Source organism: Hyperolius riggenbachi, chromosome 12 (genome assembly GCF_040937935.1).
Source record: "Hyperolius riggenbachi isolate aHypRig1 chromosome 12, aHypRig1.pri, whole genome shotgun sequence".
NCBI classification, from domain to species: Eukaryota; Metazoa; Chordata; class Amphibia; order Anura; family Hyperoliidae; genus Hyperolius; species Hyperolius riggenbachi.
In genome coordinates this window covers 223,595,955-223,615,096 of record NC_090657.1, presented here as the reverse complement: position 1 = coordinate 223,615,096, position 19,142 = coordinate 223,595,955, and the positions used below count along the sequence as shown (strand labels likewise).

General features: G+C 47.9%; 1 protein-coding gene across 4 annotated transcripts in view; it reads right to left on the bottom strand.

Annotated features, from left to right (window-relative positions):
• Positions 1-220: 220 nt before the first annotated feature.
• TMC6 (transmembrane channel like 6) overlaps positions 221-19,142 on the bottom strand; it is a 91,375-nt gene continuing 72,453 nt past the window's right edge. For 3 of the 4 annotated variants that reach the window (XM_068264233.1, XM_068264235.1, XM_068264234.1), the window contains exons 16-21: positions 18,999-19,074; positions 14,377-14,510; positions 7,923-8,099; positions 5,199-5,277; positions 2,359-2,454; positions 221-1,023 (exon numbers count right to left, since the gene is read on the bottom strand). In XM_068264233.1, coding sequence (XP_068120334.1) covers positions 1,003-1,023; positions 2,359-2,454; positions 5,199-5,277; positions 7,923-8,099; positions 14,377-14,510; positions 18,999-19,074 — 583 coding nt within the window. In that variant the 3' untranslated portion in view covers positions 221-1,002. The remainder of the gene's footprint in view (positions 1,024-2,358; positions 2,455-5,198; positions 5,278-7,922; positions 8,100-14,376; positions 14,511-18,998; positions 19,075-19,142) is intronic. The other variant, XM_068264236.1, reaches the window with a different exon arrangement.

Below are 19,142 nucleotides of genomic sequence, written 5' to 3'. Positions count from 1 at the left end.
ACGTACAATAGGATGCAGGAGGAGAGGAGGAAGATTCCATTTGCAGGAGGAGAGGAAGGTCCCTCTTATCAGAGTTTTTATTTGTCTAAATAGACTTCAGAAAACAGCTATAGCATGGGTGTCCCATAACGAGGTTCTTGTTTGCACTGCTTGTAAGTGGCACATACATACCAGTAACATTTATTTCTACCCAATTAAATATATGAAAACTTTTTTTTTTTTTAGAAAACATTTATTCTTTAGTATTGAACAGAAATAAAACCTACAAAATACTGTACATTCCCTAAATGTAAGAGCAGAAAATAGTACACAACATTTTGTTATAAATACAGGAATACAAAAGTTAGAAAACTGAAATGATTTGGCGTTTGGCAGCAACACCCGAGCACCATCCTATGAGATGAGGAAGCTGTAGGCACAGACTGGCATTGGAGTTCCAGCTGAACGTTCAGAGTATCCTCCTATGAGATGAAAAAGCTGTGGGCACAGACTGGCATCGGCTAAATGTTCAGAGTGCTATCCTATGAGATGAGGAAGCTGTGGGCACAGACTGGCACCAGCTGAACGTTCCGAGTACCCTCCTATGAGATGAGGAAGCTGTGGGCACAGACTGGCACCAGCTGAACGTTCCGAGTACCCTCCTATGAGATGAGGAAGCTGTGGGCACAGACTGGCATCGGCTAAATGTTCTGAGTACCATCCCATGAGATGAGGAAGCTGTGGGCACAGACTGGCATCGGCTGAATGTTCTGAGTACCTTCCTATGAGATGAGGAAGCTGTGGGCACAGACTGGCATCGGCTGAATGTTTGAGTACAATCCCATGAGATGAGGAAGCTGTGGGCACAGACTGGCACCAGCTGAACATTCCGAGTACCCTCCTATGAGATGAGGAAGCTGTGGGCACAGACTGGCATTGGCTGAATGTTCTGAGTACCCTCCTATGAGATGAGGAAGCTGTGGGCACAGACTGGCATCGGCTTCCAGAGCACCGGGTTCTAGATTACTTTTTTCCCATGGTCGTCTGTGGACGGAAGGATTATACAATGTCAGTAAACAGAAGGATAATATCAAGCCTCACATCAGCAATACAGGTGAGATTATCAGGTCTCATCAGTTTTGCCAATTCGATCTGTTCGCTAAATTGACAAGGTAGAAGGTTTTTAAACTTTGTTCATCTGTATGGTCACGTGACTCTCCTCACAGCCATCAGCTGGTCATGTGACTCATCACAGCAGTCAGCTGGTCATGTGACTCTCCTCACAGCCACAACAGTCAGCTGGTCACGTGACCCTCCTCACAGCCACAGCAGTCAGCTGGTCACGTGACCCTCCTCACAGCCACAACAGTCAGCTGGTCACGTGACCCTCCTCACAACCACAGCAGTCAGCTGGTCACGTGACCCTCCTCACAGCCACAGCAGTCAGCTGGTCACGTGACCCTCCTCACAACCACAGCAGTCAGCTGGTCACGTGACCCTCCTCACAGCCACAGAAGTCAGCTGGTCACATGACTCTCCTCACAGCCACAGCAGTCAGCTGGTCACATGACTCTCCTCACAGCCACAGCAATCAGCTGGTCACATGACTCTCCTCACAGCCACAGCAGTCAGCTGGTCACATGACTCTCCTCACAGCCACAGCAGTCAGCTGGTCATGTGACTTTTCACAGCCACAGCAGTCAGCTGGTCACGTGACTCTCCTCACAGCCACAGCAGTCAGCTGGTCATGTGACCCTCCTCACAGCCACAACAGTCAGCTGGTCATGTGACCCTCCTCACAACCACAGCAGTCAGCTGGTCACGTGACTCTCCTCACAGCCACAGCCGTCAGGTAGTCACGTGACCCTCCTCACAGCCACAGCAGTCAGCTGGTCACATGACTCTCCTCACAGCCACAGCAATCAGCTGGTCACATGACTCTCCTCACAGCCACAGCAATCAGCTGGTCACATGACTCTCCTCACAGCCACAGCAGTCAGCTGGTCACATGACTCTCCTCACAGCCACAGCAGTCAGCTGGTCATGTGACTTTTCACAGCCACAGCAGTCAGCTGGTCACGTGACTCTCCTCACAGCCTCAGCAGTCAGCTGGTCACGTGACCATCCTCACAGCAGTCAGCTGGTCATGTGTGACCCTCCTCACAGCCACAGCAGTCAGCTGGTCATGTGACTTTCCTCACAGCCACAGCAGTTAGCTGGTCACGTGACTCTCCTCACAGCAGTCAGCTGGTCACGTGACCCTCCTCACAGCCACAGCAGTCAGCTTGTTTTATCCACAGCTCACTCTGCAAGGATCACATGAATCAAGTGTTCCCTATTAAGGGACATTAGTCATGTTGGCTGCTTAGGATGACCCACCTTTGGCTGCAGCGACCTCTGGTTCCTGCTAATTCTGCTCCTCTTCTCATACACGGAATGCAGCCTCTGTATCAGGAAATGTTTATCCCCCCCTTCCTGGTGGAACAAATAGAGAAGCAACAGTTACATGGAAACCAACTGGCGTACTTCTGGAAACAAACTGCCTGGCAACCACTGACCCAGACACACCGTCAGTTCAGCATTACGTGCTGCCCGTCTCACTGCTGTGCTCATTCTGAGTCACCCAGAAACTGACCCAAACTGCCTGGCAACCACTGACCCAAACTGCGAGGCTACCTCGGACACAAACTGCCTGGCAACCACTGACCCAAATTGCCTGGCAACCACTGACCCAGACACACTGTCAGTTCAGCATTACGTGCTGCCCGTCTCACTGCTGTGCTCATTCTGAGTCACCCAGAAACTGACCCAAACTGCCTGGCAACCACTGACCTAAACTGCGTGGCTACCACTGACCCAAACGGCGTGGCTACCACTGACCCAAACGGCGTGGCTACCACTGACCCAAACGGCGTGGCTACCACTGACCCAAACGGCGTGGCTACCACTGACCCAAACGGCGTGGCTACCACTGACCCAAACGGCGTGGCTACCACTGACCCAAACGGCGTGGCTACCACTGACCCAAACGGCGTGGCTACCACTGACCCAAACGGCGTGGCTACCACTGACCCAAACGGCGTGGCTACCACTGACCCAAACTGCATGGCTACCACTGACCCAAACTGCCTGGCTACCACTGACCCAAACTGCGTGGCTACCACTGACCCAAACTGCGTGGCTACCACTGACCCAAACTGCGTGGCTACCACTGACCCAAACTGCCTGGCAACCACTGACCCAAACTGCATGGCTACCACTGACCCAAACTGCCTGGCAACCACTGACCCAAACTGCCTAGCTACTACTGACCCAAACAGTCAGTCCAGCATTACATGCTATCCGTTCCACTGCTGTGCGCATTCTGAGTCGTCCGGAAACTGACCCAAACTGCCTGGCAACCACTGACCCAAACTGCCTAGCTGCTACTGACCCAAACTGCCTGGCAACCACTGACCCAAACTGCATGGCTACCACTGACCCAAACTGCCTGGCAACCACTGACCCAAACTGCATGGCTACTACTGACCCAAACAGTCAGTCCAGCATTACATGCTATCCGTTCCACTGCTGTGCGCATTCTGAGTCATCCGGAAACTGACCCAAACTGCCTGGCAACCACTGACCCAAACAGCGTGGCTACCACTGACCCAAACTGCGTGGCTACCACTGACCCAAACTGCATGGCTACCACTGACCCAAACTGCATGGCTACCACTGACCCAAACTGCATGCCTACCACTGACCCAAACTGCATGCCTACCACTGACCCAAACTGCATGCCTACCACTGACCCAAACTGCCAAGTGCCAAGCTACCACTTACCCAAACTGCCTGGCAACCACTGACCCAAACAGCCTAGCTACTACTGACCCAAACAGTCAGTCCAGCATTACATGCTATCCGTCCCACTGCTGTGCGCATTCTGAGTCATCCGGAAACTGACCCAAACTGCCTGGCTACCACTGACCCAAACTGCCCGACTACCACTGACCCAGACTGCCCGGCTACCACTGACACAAACTGCCCGACTACCACTGACACAAACTGCCCGACTACCACTGACCCAAACTGCCCGACTACCACTGACCCAAACTGCCCGACTACCACTGACCCAAACTGCCCGACTACCACTGACCCAAACTGCCCGACTACCACTGACCCAAACTGCCCGACTACCACTGACCCAAACTGCCCGACTACCACTGACCCAAACTGCCCGACTACCACTGACCCAAACTGCCCGACTACCACTGACCCAAACTGCCCGACTACCACTGACCCAAACTGCCCGACTACCACTGACCCAAACTGCCCGACTACCACTGACCCAAACTGCCCGACTACCACTGACCCAAACTGCCCGACTACCACTGACCCAAACTGCCCGGCTACCACTGACCCAAACTGCCCAGCTACCACTGACCCAAACTGCCCGGCTACCACTGACCCAAACTGCCTGGCTACCACTGACCCAAACTGCCTGGCTACCACTGACCCAAACTGCCTAGCTACTACTGACCCAAACTGCCTGGCAACCACTGACCTGAACTACGTGGCTACCACTGACCTGAACTGCCTGGCAACCACTGACCCAGACACGCAGTCAGTCCAGCATTACATTCTCAGCCATTTTCTAGGACAGTTAGACCCTCTGTGGGATCAGACTAGACGGGATAGCTGTCCCTCCTCATTTGCATCAATGAGCTTTGGACACTTATGACTCCATCACTAGCTCGACGGCTGACACACCTTAAAATACTGTTACTGCCAGTTACTAACTGTGACTTAGCAGGAACTGCCCGCAAGACTTTCCATTATGGAGGTGACCTGAACCAAACACCTGACCAACACAATCTGACACTTGTCACTCAGATCCTTAAGCCTGGTACAAACCTTCTACTTCCTCTTAAAAAGATTATACATACCTGGGGCTTCCTCCAGCCCCTCCAGCATGATAGTTTCCACTCCATCCTCCTCTGACTCTCTGTTCATCAATTGGCCCCGGAAAATCCCCCAGTTGGGACCAGTCAGCGCAGGCACAGTTGGCCCCGAACCGGAGGGCTTTCCAGTGGCCAGTTGGAGGAATGAGGAGGACAGCGAGGGAGCGATCAGAATGCGGGGGGCTGGGAGGGAGCCCCAGGTATGTGTATTTTGTGCCCTTTAGGAAGTTGTCTTTTAGATGCACAGAACAGATGAGGTGCAGTGTGCACACTTACGTTGGCAATCTGCTCCTTCAGTAACTTTATGACTTTTCTCTGCCCGTTGACAATCTGGATGTGGAAGTAGATGACAACCCTGGGAAGAAACAAGAGGACAACTGAGTTCCACCATTCCTACAGGAGTCAGGACCAATGTAGCGATATTTCAGGCATCCTGCTGGTATTATGCTCAATTGTGTAAGAACAGCAAAATAAAATCCTAAATGTACTTTAAGAAAAAAAAACCTATAAAATTAGAGTAGAAAATAAGAGGGTCGCTCCCTGTGAAGGCCACACCGATAGAATTATACAGGGGAACTGAGCATCCATAGACTCACCTTAAAGGGACACGTAAGTCAAACAAAAAAAATGAGTTTTACTCACCTAGGGCTTCCAATAGCCCCCTGCAGCTGTCCGGTGCCCTCGCCGTCTCCCTCCGATCCTCCTGGCCCCGCCGGCAGCCACTTCCTGTTTCGGTGACAGGAGCTGACAGGCTGGGGACGCGAGTGATTCTTCGCGTTCCCAGACACATTAGCACCCTCTATGCTGCTATATGGTATATGATATAGGCTATAGCAGCATAGATGGTGCTATTGTGGCCAGGAATGCGAAGAATCACTCGCGTCCCCAGCCTGTCAGCTCCTGTCACCGAAACAGGAAGTGGCTGCCGGTGGGGCCAGGAGGATCGGAGGGAGACAGCGAGGGCACCGGACAGCTGCAGGGGGCTATTGGAAGCCCCAGGTGAGTAAAACTCTTGTTTTTTTTACTTAAGTGTCCCTTTAAAGGGAAGGCCCAAGGAGAAAAAACAAAAATCTACTCACCTGGGGCTTCCTCCAGCCCCTGGCAGCCGTTCTGTGCCCTCGCCGCAAATCTGGTGGCTTCCAATCCCCTCCGGTGCAGATGCCGACCTTCCCAGGTCGGCATCTACTGCGCCTCAGTGAGCGACTCTCGGAGTTGTACTGAAGTCATCCGGACTGTACTGCGCAGGCGCTGAACTACTGCTACTACTGAGCAGTACAGTCTGGATGACGTTGGCACGACTCAGAGAACCGCTCACGCGGGAGCAGTAGGCAACTCGCACTGGAGGGGACAACGGGCCACCGGTGGGGAGCGAAGCTGCGGCGAGGGCACAGGACGGCTGCAAGGGGCTGGAGGAAGCCCCGGGTGAGTAGATTTTTGTTTATTTTTTATCCTGCTTGGATGTGTCCTTTAAAAGCAGACTAGTAATGTAGTTCTGCAATGTTTACTTATTAGGCTTTAATGGCGGTAAGCAAACTAGATTAACATAGGCAGATAATGACCGCCTTAGCCAATAATCCTGTGTACAGCAGCCCCCGGCTAGCAACCGCCACTAGGCGGTAAGGGCCCTGTATGGTGCTGAAACTATTTAGCTCTAATGGTGCGGGGAAAAGTTAGTTAGGAGTGGAGAGGGGGCGTGTCAAGTCAGAGTTAGGAGTGAAGGGGCGTTAGAGATAGGAGTGGAGAGGGGCAAAAAGTTAGTTAGGAGAGGGGAAAAAAGTTGGAGTCAGTAGTGGTGGTGGTGGTAGTGGTGGTGGTGTTAAAAGGGGAGACGGTTGCTGTTAGAATATACCAGTGTTTCTCATCATTTTATTGGCATGTACCCCTTTTAAAACCCTGTACTCACCAAGTATCCCCTAGCATAGTAAACATCACAAGTACCCCTTGGCAAATATTTATCTAATCGTAGTACATGATAATTGGTTCTAAACAATTTCCAAACATTTACTATTGCTTTTAATTAGCTAAAATACTAATTAAGTTTTGTTCAAATAAGCTTTAACATTTTCTAAAACTCTAAATTTGTTATTCTTGGTTAAGTATATCAAGCCAGAGTACCCCCTGGAACCATCAGAGGTACCCCCTGGGGTACGCGTACCACATGTTGAGAACCTAGGGAATATAGTACAGAGAGGGGAATAAGAAGAGCCATTTCCAGAAAAATCACTTTGGTAATATCCTGCGCCAAAAAACACACAACGAAAACAAATGTACCCAAGAAAGGAAGCTGTTTTTACAGGAGAGGGGTGCGCTGACCTGGGATGGGGGGGCACAATTTCAGTGTCTGGCGCTATATTACCGAGATAACCCACTGCTGTCATGTGACTGCAGTGAGAGCGCCAGGCTCGTGCTCTGCATAAAGAGGACCAGTTGTGTATCACTCATGGATAAGCTGAACCCCACACTTTAATTACTTGCTTCTGTCTGACCATCGCTTATTGACATCTCTATAGTTAAAGGACAACTGAGGTGACGTGACATGATGAGATAGACATGGGTATGTACACAGTGCCTAGCATACATATAACTAGACTGTGCTCCTTTTTTTCTTTCTCTGCCTGAAAGAGTTAAACATTAGGTGTACAAGTGACAGTTTCTGTCTGGGTCAGACTATAGCATAACCCTCACTGATAAGTAATTACAGCCATAAAACACTTTCCTGTCAGTAAAATGGCTTTTGAGAGCAGGAAAAAGATAAAAAGGGTCCATAAGTCATAGATTTGAGCTCTGACATACTTCAATGAAGGTGTCATTAAGCAGAGACAATGAAACAGTAAAAACTTACAAACTAGATTTAAATACAAAAAACTGTGGGATATCTTAAAAAAAATCATTTTTAGGAGAAGGAGGATAGATACAATTGTTTTTCTCGTCAGTTTATTTTCACCTCAGATTTCCTTTATAATTTCAAAAAGTATTCCCCAGCGCCCTCTATGGACTCACAAGAGTACTGAAGATGCCACATATATAAACAGCGTGTTTTCCCACAGGTAATGGTGGATCCAGCTAACCCAGCTCAGCCGCGGGTTCACCACCTCCAGCTGTTTGATATAAAACTTGCCGGCTTCGTACATTGTGTTTAAAGAACGGAACGGGCCACATGAGTCTGACGGCTTCACCCTGCAGAGACAGAGGCAGAAAAATAAGCAATGTACATGTCACATAACAGATGCCAAACCAAGGTAAATGCAGAGCTTGGGAAACTCCAATGCAGCTCACATCCTCTCCCACCTGGATGCAGCAGGTGGGCGGGTCAGATGAAACCATGTGACACATTAAAGGGATTGTCCAAGCAAAATAAAAAAATGAGTTTCACTTACCTGGGGCTTCTACCAGCCCCATGCAGCCATCCTGTGTCCTCGTAGTCACTCATTGCTGCTCCAGTCCCCCGCTGGCAGCTTGCCGACCTCGGAGGTCAGCGGGCTACATTGCGTACATTTTTACGCATTCCCGCTAGTGCAGGAACATTAACACATACATTTTTACGCATTACTGGTTCAATGTGTAAATTTTTATGCATTGAACCAGTAATGCGTAAAAAATTTATGTGTTAATGTTCCTCGACTAGCGGGAATGTGTAAAAATGTACGCAATGCGTCCTGACGACTTTCGAGGTCGGCAAGCTGCCAGCGGGGGACTGGAGCAGCAGTGAGTGACTACGAGGGCACAGGATGGCTGCATGGGGCTGGTAGAAGCCCCAGGTAAGTGAAACTAATTTTTTTATTTTGCTTGAACCTTCCCTTTAAGTAGGAAGCACCACAGACGATGGATTATGTTTCTCAGCATCCCTGCATTACAGTAGAAAACGTCCTTTACACACAGACTTGTGCCTCACAGGAAGTGGGTGATGAGCAAACCACTCGCTCACAGGACACTACCACTTTTGGGCACTCTAGACGGAAAATGGGTGTGACCACCTACCATAAAGAGGATGTGGTCATGGGTGGAGCCAAATTTACATGAACTTAACAGCGGTCTAAGTAGGCATGCCCTGAAAAATGTTGGCTGTTGCCCGCTCTCTATTAGTAAAAAAAAAATAAAAAAAAATGCAGCATATCATATAAATAGGCAGTGGCCTCAATTCACTAAGCTTTATCAAACACTTTATTAAGCGTTTGATAATTTACTTCATGGGTAAAATCTAATTTTAAATTCACTAAGGTGTTTAGATTTATTGAACATTTTAGCGATAAAACATTCGATAAATATATAACATCTTAGTGAATTTAAAATTAGATTTAACCCATGAGGTAAATTATCAAACGTTTGATAATGTGTTTGATAAAGCTTAGTGAATTGAGGCCAGTGTCACTTATACATAACTAGGCATTGTTACCTGGTTTCTGTGCTGGCTGGTCTGGCTTGCTGCTGGGAGGGCCGGCCTGCTGCCGATTATCTGCCGGTCCCCCCATAGTGTTTCCCTGACCTTCTAGTGGACCTCCTCTCATGGGCCTCCCATTCATGCACCACAACTGCCAGCATGCCCCCATAGAAGAACCTCAGCTCCCTGCATGCCTCATAAAGGCATCACAGCGCCCAGCATGGCACCACAGCACCCAGTATGCCCATATAGAGGCACCTCAGCACCTAGCATACCGCCATTGAGGCACCACAGCTCCCAGGTATGCCCACATAGAGGCACCACAGCACCCAGCATAATCCCAATTGATACACCACAGCACCCAGCATGCCCGCCATTGAGGCACCACAGTTGACTCTGCCTTGGGGACATCCGGGGCACCCTAGAATAGATCCAGGGCACGTGCCACTGATCTTTTGGGCTAATGACGCCACTGGAAAACATTAAGCCACTAGCTGTCATACATAATCTACGCACACAAATGCAGGCAAGCACAGTCATACAATGGAAAGGTGAACCTTTAAGTTTAGTATCAGAGGTAGTAACAAACAAATATCCACTGACCCTCATTGCGATGTCCAGATACATAGAAGAGCTTTTACCACTGTCTAGTACACAGGATGTGAGTCTGAACAGGACAGAATATTTTTATATCAAATGTTTGCTCTTTTAAGGTTCTGACTTGGTCAATAAATTGTCACCAAGATGTAATAACATGGTACAATATTTCACCAGAGGAAATACTAGTACTAATCTACATTATTGCTGCAAAAATTCTCCTTGCTCTGATTTGAGGTTTAAAGTAAACCTCAGGAAAGAGATATGGAGGCTGCGTTTTTTATTTCCTGGTAAACAATGCCAGTTGCCTGGCTGTCTTGCCTTATTTCTTTGGCTGCAGTAGTGGCCGAATCACACACCTGAAACAAGAATGTTGCTAATTCAGTCACACTTCAGTCAGAGCACCTGATCTGCATGCTTGTTCCAGGGCTGTGGCTAAAAGTATTAGAGGCAGATGATCAGCAGGACAGCCAGGCAATGTGCATTGTTTAACCACTTCAGCTTTCAGTCGTTTTCACTTTATGCATCCGAGCAATGTTCACCTCCCATTCATTAGCCTATAACTTTATCACTACTTATCACAATGAACTGATCTATATCTTGTTTTTTCCGCCACCAATTAGGCTTTCTTTGGGGGGTACATTTTGCTAAGAGCCACTTAACTGTAAAGGTAGCCATACACTGGTCGATTTACCATCAGATTCGACCAACAGATAGATCCCTCTCTGATCGAATCTGATCAGAGAGGGATCATATGGCTGCCTTTACTGCAAGCTGATTGTGATCGGTTTCAGGCTGAAATCGATTCACAATCTGTGGTGGTGGTGATTTTGCCACCCCCTAAGCATACATTACCTGCTCCGCCAGCACGACTGCCCAGGTCTCCGCTGTCTTCTTCTACGCTCTGGTCTGGTCTCCGGGTCCGGCAGGCTCCACTTCTTCATGTCTGGGGGAAGTTTAAACTCTACTGTTTAAACTTCCTGCCGGGACAGGAAGAAGTGAAGCCTGCTGGATCCGGAGCCCAACGTGGAGACGGAGCAGCGGTGACCGGAGGGATACGCGCCGGCCGGACCAGGTAATGTATTGCAGCTGTATTGCGTCGGTCGTCGGGCACTCGAACGCCGCTAGCGACGCGCTCCCTACCTGCGGGCGATCGATGGCAATTTCCCACACGGAGCGATTGACGGGATCTATCTATTTCGGGGCGAAATAGATCGAAATTTAGCATTAACGTTAACCCGGTGATCGAATCTGCTGTCGATCGGCGGGGAATCGGCCTAGTGTATGACCAGCTTAAATGCATTTTAATAGGAAGAATAAGAAAAAAAACGGAAAAAAATCATTTTCCAGTTTTTCAGCCATTATAGTTTTAAAATAATACATGCCTCCATAATTAAAACTCACGTATTGTATTTTCCCATTTGTCCCAGTTATTTCACCATTTAAATTATGTCCCTATCACAATGTATGGCGACAATATTTTATTTGGAAATAAAGGTGCATTTTTTCCGTTTTGCATCTATCACTATTTACAAGTTTAAAATAAAAAAAATAGAAATATTTCATCTTTACATTGATATTTAAAAAGTTTAGACCCTTAGGTAAATATTTACATTTTTTTTTTATATTAAACATTTTATTTGGGTATTTTTGGGAGGGTGGGATGTAAACAGTAGTTTTATAATGTAAATGTGTGTTGCGTTTTATTTCTTATACTTTTAGTTGTAGTTTTACTTTTTGGCCACAAGATGGCGGCCATGAGTTTATTTACATGACGTCACTCTAAGCGTAACATACGCTTAGAGAGACGCATGGGGGAGGCAACAGCCAGAAAAAGCGCAGCTTCTGAGAGAAGCTGTCGCTTTTTCTGCAGGGGAGGGGAATCAGTGATCGGGCACCATAGCCCGATTCACTGATTGCCTGGCTAACGAACCGCAGGCCGGGAGCACGCGTGCACGCGGCCACGGGAGCATGCGGATGCGCACATGGCCTCCTGGGCGTAGATAGTACGTCCAGGAGGCCGAAGTAGTTAAAAGGAAATAAATATGGCAGTCTCCATAACCCTCTCACTACAGGTGTGTTTTAAGCCCTTTCGTTTTCCCTTTTTTTTTTTTTTTTTTTTTTGTAGAAATCAATAAATAAAAATACAAAACCATCCGTCATTGGTTCATTGCTTTGTAATATTTCATATATTTATGATTTTAAAAAAAATAAAATATATTTCTAATATCAGGCCTGGAATTACAGCACAGATATCCTGGCATCCTAGACTTCCCCCTCCATTAACCTACAAACCCCCACCTAACCGCACTGCAAGTGTGCTGGCTGTCCCAGCTGTCACTTGTCCCTTACTTCCCTTTCCTGTCATAGGTAGCTACAGGTGTCCCTTAGTATTAGGTAGCCAGAGGTACCCTCAATATTAAAGGATAACCGAAGTGACATGTGACATGATGAGATAGACATGTGTATGTACAGTGTCTAGCAAACGAATAACTATGCTGTGTTCCTTTTTTGTCTTTCTCTGCCTGAAAGGGTTAAATATCAGGTATGTAAGTGGCTGAATCAGTCCTGACTCAGACAGGAAGTGACGACAGTGTGACCCTCACTGATAAGAAAATCCAACTATAAAACACTTTCCTAGCAGCAAATGACTTCTGAGAGCAGGAAAGAGATAAAAAAAGGGTCAATAGTTCATAGATTTTAGCTCTGGCATACTTCAATAAATGTGTCATTGAGCAAAAACAATAAAACAGTTAAAACTTAAAAAGTAGATTTAAATATAAAATAAAACTGTGGAATATCTTAAAAAGTCACTTCTAGGAGAAGGAAGATAGATACAATCGTTTATTTCATTAGTTTATTTTTGTCCCGGGTATCCTTTAACCTCCTTGCCGGTCTAATTAATCCGGCAAGGAGGCATCGGCAGCACTTTTATTTATTTTTATTTTTTTTTAAATCATGTAGCGAGCCCAGGGCTCACTACATGATAGCCGCTGAGTGGCGGCATCCCCCCTCCCACTCCGATCGCCTTTGGCGATCAGAGTAAGCAGGAAATCCCGTTCAGAACGGGATTTCCTGCAGGGCTTCCCTGTCATGGACGTCAGAGGGAATCCCGATCCGCCCCTTAGCGCTGCCTGGCACTGATTGGCCAGGCTGCGCAGGGGGGGGCGGCTCGGTGGGTAGCGGCGAATCGCTCGCGAGCGGCGGCAATCGCGTACTACACGCAGCTAGCAAAGTGCTAGCTGCGTGTAGGAAAAAAACAATTATGCAAATCGGCCCAGTGAGGCCTGAGAAATCCTCCTGCGCAGGTTACCCCGAACTGATAACAGGCAAGGAGGTTAAGTAGCTGGTGCCCCTGACTGAAGGGAGATCTCATCAGTAAAAAGCCCAGAGCAGAGTGAGTTACCTCTTATTTACGCTCTCATCAGGACTCTGCATATTGAAGGAAGGAGGGAGGAGCTCGGGGAGGTGAGTGAGCAAACTCTCCATCATTATGTGCTGGTAGGCTCGTGTCTACAGTGCCTTATGGTAAATCCGGACCGGTCTGTAATAAACCTTTGTTGGTTGCTATTGGCAACAACACTACACCTTTGTTCGGCACCATATCACAGGAAGTGTGATAACTCTACTCTCATCACAGCAACAGCATAGGAGATAGAACTTCTTAGACACCGCCAAAGTTTCAGGAGTTTATTCAGTAAACAGATATACAGATGCTTATCTCTACATGTCCGGTACACCTCAGCGAAGCAATTGGTCTGTAGCAAGTCCTCTTTGCGTTACAAGCTCTTAGTCCATTCCATTTGAATGCCAACTAGGCTTTCTCTTATGTTACATCTATACTACATTGCACTTAGGCCTATATACAGCATACAGTTAGATAAGATGACATTACAAAAAGAGTACAAAGTGGAAGTCATCAGCCAGATGTCAGAAGTAGCCCCCCAGGAGCTCGTTAGCTCTTCTTATACTAAACTCTAAATAGTTGAATGTGACCATCTGAGCAGGGACAGATCAAAAATTCATCGCCTGCTATTGGCTGATAAGAACCCGTGGTATTATGACAAGCACAGTCTTTACTGCGCATGCCCTGGAAAATTCCATGTTCCAGGGACCTGACTCTTAATCTCAGAAAAACATTGTTTAATGTACGTAGCTTTTGTTGACCTTTAGGAAATATCAAAACACTATGTTTACAGAAAAAGACTGCCTCTCTGTACATCGTAGCCTTATACAGTCCGAATCACACTATTCTTCAGGGCTTCTAGAAAATGCTCCTTTAAGGTATACTCCGCAAATCAAGTCTTTTAACTAAACTCAGTTAAAGTAACTAAGGCCTACAAATTCAAGCATATAATACTTAAATTCTAACACTGTCTAATATTAAAAACTTTAAAAGTGTACCTTACTGGCTTCTGCACATCAAATAATGGCATTAAAACAAATAAACGCATGCAGGTGTTTCATTCTTAAACTTACGACCACACGGTGTAGGAGAGGAAGACGGAAGCCCCCAGGAATGATGGGAAACAGAGGAGTGTCAGGAACACGGTGCTCATATGCGACGCTCTCCACGGCTTGCTGGGCGATCGGCAGTTCCTCATTAGACTGGCCTACAAGAGTACAAATACTACATGATCATCAACTCACCATGCAAGCTTCTCTCTATAGCCCCTCCCCCGAACCTACTGCTCTCTCCTCTCCACAATGCTAGGCACACACGATGCAAGCTTCTCTCTATAGCCCCGCCCCCAAACCTAGTGCACGCTCCTCTCCACAATGCTAGGCACACAACATGCAAGCTTCTCTCTATAGCCCCTCCTCCGAACCTACTGCTCTCTCCTCTCCACAATGCTAGGCACACACGATGCAAGCTTCTCTCTATAGCCCCTCCCCCGAACCTACTGCTCTCTCCTCTCCACAATGCTAGGCACACACGATGCAAGCTTCTCTTCATAGCCCCTCCCCCGAACCTACTGCTCTCTCCTCTCCACAATGCTAGGCACACACGATGCAAGCTTCTCTCTATAGCCCCTCCCCCGGACCTACTGCGCTCTCATCTCCACAATGCTAGGCACACATGATGCAAGCTTCTCTATAGCTCCTCCCCGAACCTACTGCTCTCTCCTCTCCACAATGCTAGGCCCACACGATGCAAGCTTCTCTCTATAGCCCCTTCCCCGGACCTACTGCGCTCTCATCTCCACAATGCTAGGCCCACACGATGCATGCTTCTCTCTATAGCCCCTCCCCCGAACCTACTGCGCTCTCCTCTCCACAATGCTAGGCACACACGATGCAAGCTTCTCTCTATAGCCCCTCCCCCGGACCTACTGCGCTCATCTCCACAATGCTAGGCCCACACGATGCAAGCTTCTCTCTATAGCCCCTCCCCCGAACCTACTGCTCCCTCCTCTCCACAATGCTAGGCACACACGATGCAAGCTTCTCTCTATAGCCCTTCCCCCGGACCTACTGCTCTCTCATCTCCACAATGCTAGGCACACACGATGCAAGCTTCTCTCTATAGCCCCTCCCCCGGACCTACTGCGCTCTCATCTCCACAATGCTAGGCCCACACGATGCATGCTTCTCTCTATAGCCCCTCCCTCGAACCTACTGCGCTCTCATCTCCACAATGCTAGGCACACACGATGCAAGCTTCTCTCTATAGCCCCTCCCTCGAACCTACTGCGCTCTCATCTCCACAATGCTAGGCCCACACGATGCATGCTTTTTTCTATAGCCCCTCCCCCGAACCTACTGCGCTCTCCTCTCCACAATGCAAGCTTCTCTCTATAGCCCCTCCCCTAAACCTACTGCTCTCTCCTCTCCACAATACTAGGCCCACACGATGCAAGCTTCTCTCTATAGCCCCTCCCCCGGACCTACTGCTCTCTCCTCTCCACAATGCTAGGCACACATGATGCAAGCTTCTCTCTATTTCCCCTCCCCCGAACTTACTGCACTCTCCTCTCCACAATGCTAGGCACACATGATGCAAGCTTCTCTCTATAGCCCCTCCCCCGAACTTACTGCGCTCTCCTCTCCACAATGCTAGGCACACATGATGCAAGCTTCTCTCTATAGCCCCTCCCCCGAACTTACTGCGCTCTCCTCTCCACAATGCTAGGCACACACGATGCAAGCTTCTCTCTATAGCCCCTCCCCCGGACCTACTGCGCTCTCATCTCCACAATGCTAGGCCCACACGATGCATGCTTTTTTCTATAGCCCCTCCCCCGAACCTACTGCGCTCTCCTCTCCACAATGCTAGGCCCACACGATGCATGCTTCTCTCTATAGCCCCTCCCCCGAACCTACTGCGCTCTCCTCTCCACAATGCTAGGCCCACACAATGCAAGCTTCTCGCTATAGCCCCTCCCCGAACCTACTGCTCTCTCCTCTCCACAATGCTAGGCACACATGATGCAAGCTTCTCTCTATTTCCCCTCCCCCGAACCTACTGCGCTCTCCTCTCCACAATGCTAGGCACACATGATGCAAGCTTCTCTCTATTTCCCCTCCCCCGAACCTACTGCTCTCTCCTCTCCACAATGCTAGGCACACACAATGCAAGCTTCTCTCTATAGCCCCTCCCCGAACCTACTGCTCTCTCCTCTCCACAATGCTAGGCACATATGATGCAAGCTTCTCTCTATTCCCCCTCCCTCGAACCTACTGCGCTCTCCTCTCCACAATGCTAGGCACACATGATGCAAGCTTCTCTCTATTTCCCCTCCCCCGAACCTACTGCGCTCTCATCTCCACAATGCTAGGCACACATGATGCAAGCTTCTCTCTATAGCCCCTCCCTCGAACCTACTGCGCTCTCATCTCCACAATGCTAGGCACACACAATGCAAGCTTCTCTCTATAGCCCCTCCCCCGAACCTACTGCGCTCTCATCTCCACAATGCTAGGCACACACAATGCAAGCTTCTCTCTATTTCCCCTCCCTCGAACCTACTGCTCTCTCCTCTCCACAATGCTAGGCACACATGATGCAAGCTTCTCTCTATAGCGTCTCTATCGCCTCTTCACAATGCTAGACACATACGATGCAAGATGTCAGATCGATTATTTGAAACATGTCCAATCTGATTTCCGATCAATTTTCTGACCGATCGGAAATCAGATCGGACATGTTGGAAATAATCGATCTGACAGTATATCTGTCAGAAAATTGCTTCATGTGAACCAAGCATTAGTCTCACCTGCAATCTATGACAGGGTATCCATGGAACGACGAAATCGCCAGTAACAAGCAATATACGATGGATCAGCAGATGTGTACAGTCACCGCACAACAATCATTAAAGATTTGTCATGCTAGATCTTTACTAATGGCCGACACTTGCCATTGTCCTCCTGCTCTCCTGCCCGAAGTAAAACCGCTCTATTACACGCTGTTGTCACTCTGTACACCCCCGGGACCTATGACGCATGCACCGCCTACTGACATATGACGAATGTACCACCCACTGACATGATGCATGCACCGCCCACTGACATAACTCACGCACCGCCCACTGACATGACGCATGAACCGCCCACTGACATATGATGCAAGCACCGCCCACTGAAACATGATGCATGCATTGCCCACTGTCATATGATGCATACACCACCCACTGTCATAGTTGATGTGTTCTGCAGTGCTTACTGAAAGCCTGATGTGAGAAGTGAACCAAAGTGTGATTTATGTGTTACCTAAGTGCACGGCCTGAGAGAGAGAGAAAGATAATAAAAGCCGTGGAGATAAAGAGAACCTGTCAGTGAGAGATAACAGTCTGTTAACCTGTCAGCATACAAAAGGAGGAGTTTCACTGCATCTTGTGCTAATAAAGTGAACTATAGGGAAAAGCGAAGTGACATCTGACAGAGGTAAAGAGTCAACAAAGTTGGATTTACAAGTTTTGCAGCGTAACAAAATTAGAGCTTATTCAGCATAAAGTTCAAATAGCATAAGAAAAGAGTTATATTGAAGGAGGGTGATATTGATGGTATAGCTGGGTGCATTGGTCAATTTTGCACTTTTATTTTATTTATTTTTATTTCTCTAACCCCTTTTTGATTATTTGATTCTTTCTTTATTTTGTTTGTTGTTTTGGGAGGCCCTATCTAAACAAGTGGTGCTCAAGAGTAAAGTGAGTGAAGAGATACATTGTAAAGAGTAAGAGATATCTTCTGAGTAAAGTGGACATTCTTTTGGATGCCATATTGCCAACCAAACAAACTGTGGAAACTGTTCAGTGCCATATTGAAGAGAGTCACGAGTTCCCTAAGGTTTTGCTGAGCAATATAGCTTGGACTTGGCTACAAGGGACTGAGACTGTATAGGAACTGAATTGCTCAGTAGACCTGTCCCTGCCCAAGCCCCCTATACCTAAGTAATGGTACTGTGATTTAAAAGTGTTGTATTGTAAAGTGGTTGATGGTTGTACAAGAAGACCTTTTGTAGCTCAACTTTCATATAAAAGTTTCTGTGTAACTTAACCTTTTTATTCAGCAGCTTTTACCGGTGCACCGGCTGTGAAGAGGAGAAGATTTTGTATTTTGAACTATGATGTGCAAGGGAAGTGTATTTTGTTGTTGAAGTGTTACTGGTTGAGAGAAGTTACCAGTGACCACTGTTAGGTCATAAATAAATCCTCTGTCTGGTGGATTCCTCTCAGCTGGGGCCGAGTGCTAACCAATAAATCGGGTTATACATGCACCGCCCACTAACATATGACGCATGCACCGCTCAATGACACGACGCAAGCACTGCCCACTGACATGACGCAAGCACCGCCCTCTGACATATGACGCACGCATGCACCTCCCACTGACCTATCACGCATGCACCGCCCACTGACATATGATGCTGCATAGGGGCCAAAAAAACATGTTTGCTATAAAAGAAGTTTTATTATATCTGAGTTTACTATACAGGCGTTTCTCCCATAGACTTATAATGGAGATTGGCCGGGACCTGGAGAAGTAGTTTACTATACCGCAGTTTATTATAATGGGATTATACTGTATTGAGATCGATGTGACGGTCTCTGCAGGCGACACACTGATCGGCGGTTAGTTTGTAGCACTCGCTCGCTTACCTTCTTCACATAGAACAGCAGCAGTAACTTCAAGGTCTGGATGACGGGAAGAAGAGGACAGAACAGCACCCCAATCCTGCAAGCACAAAGGCAACCGGGAAAATTAAACACAAGAATAGCGGGTCTTACCCGATAAATACACCC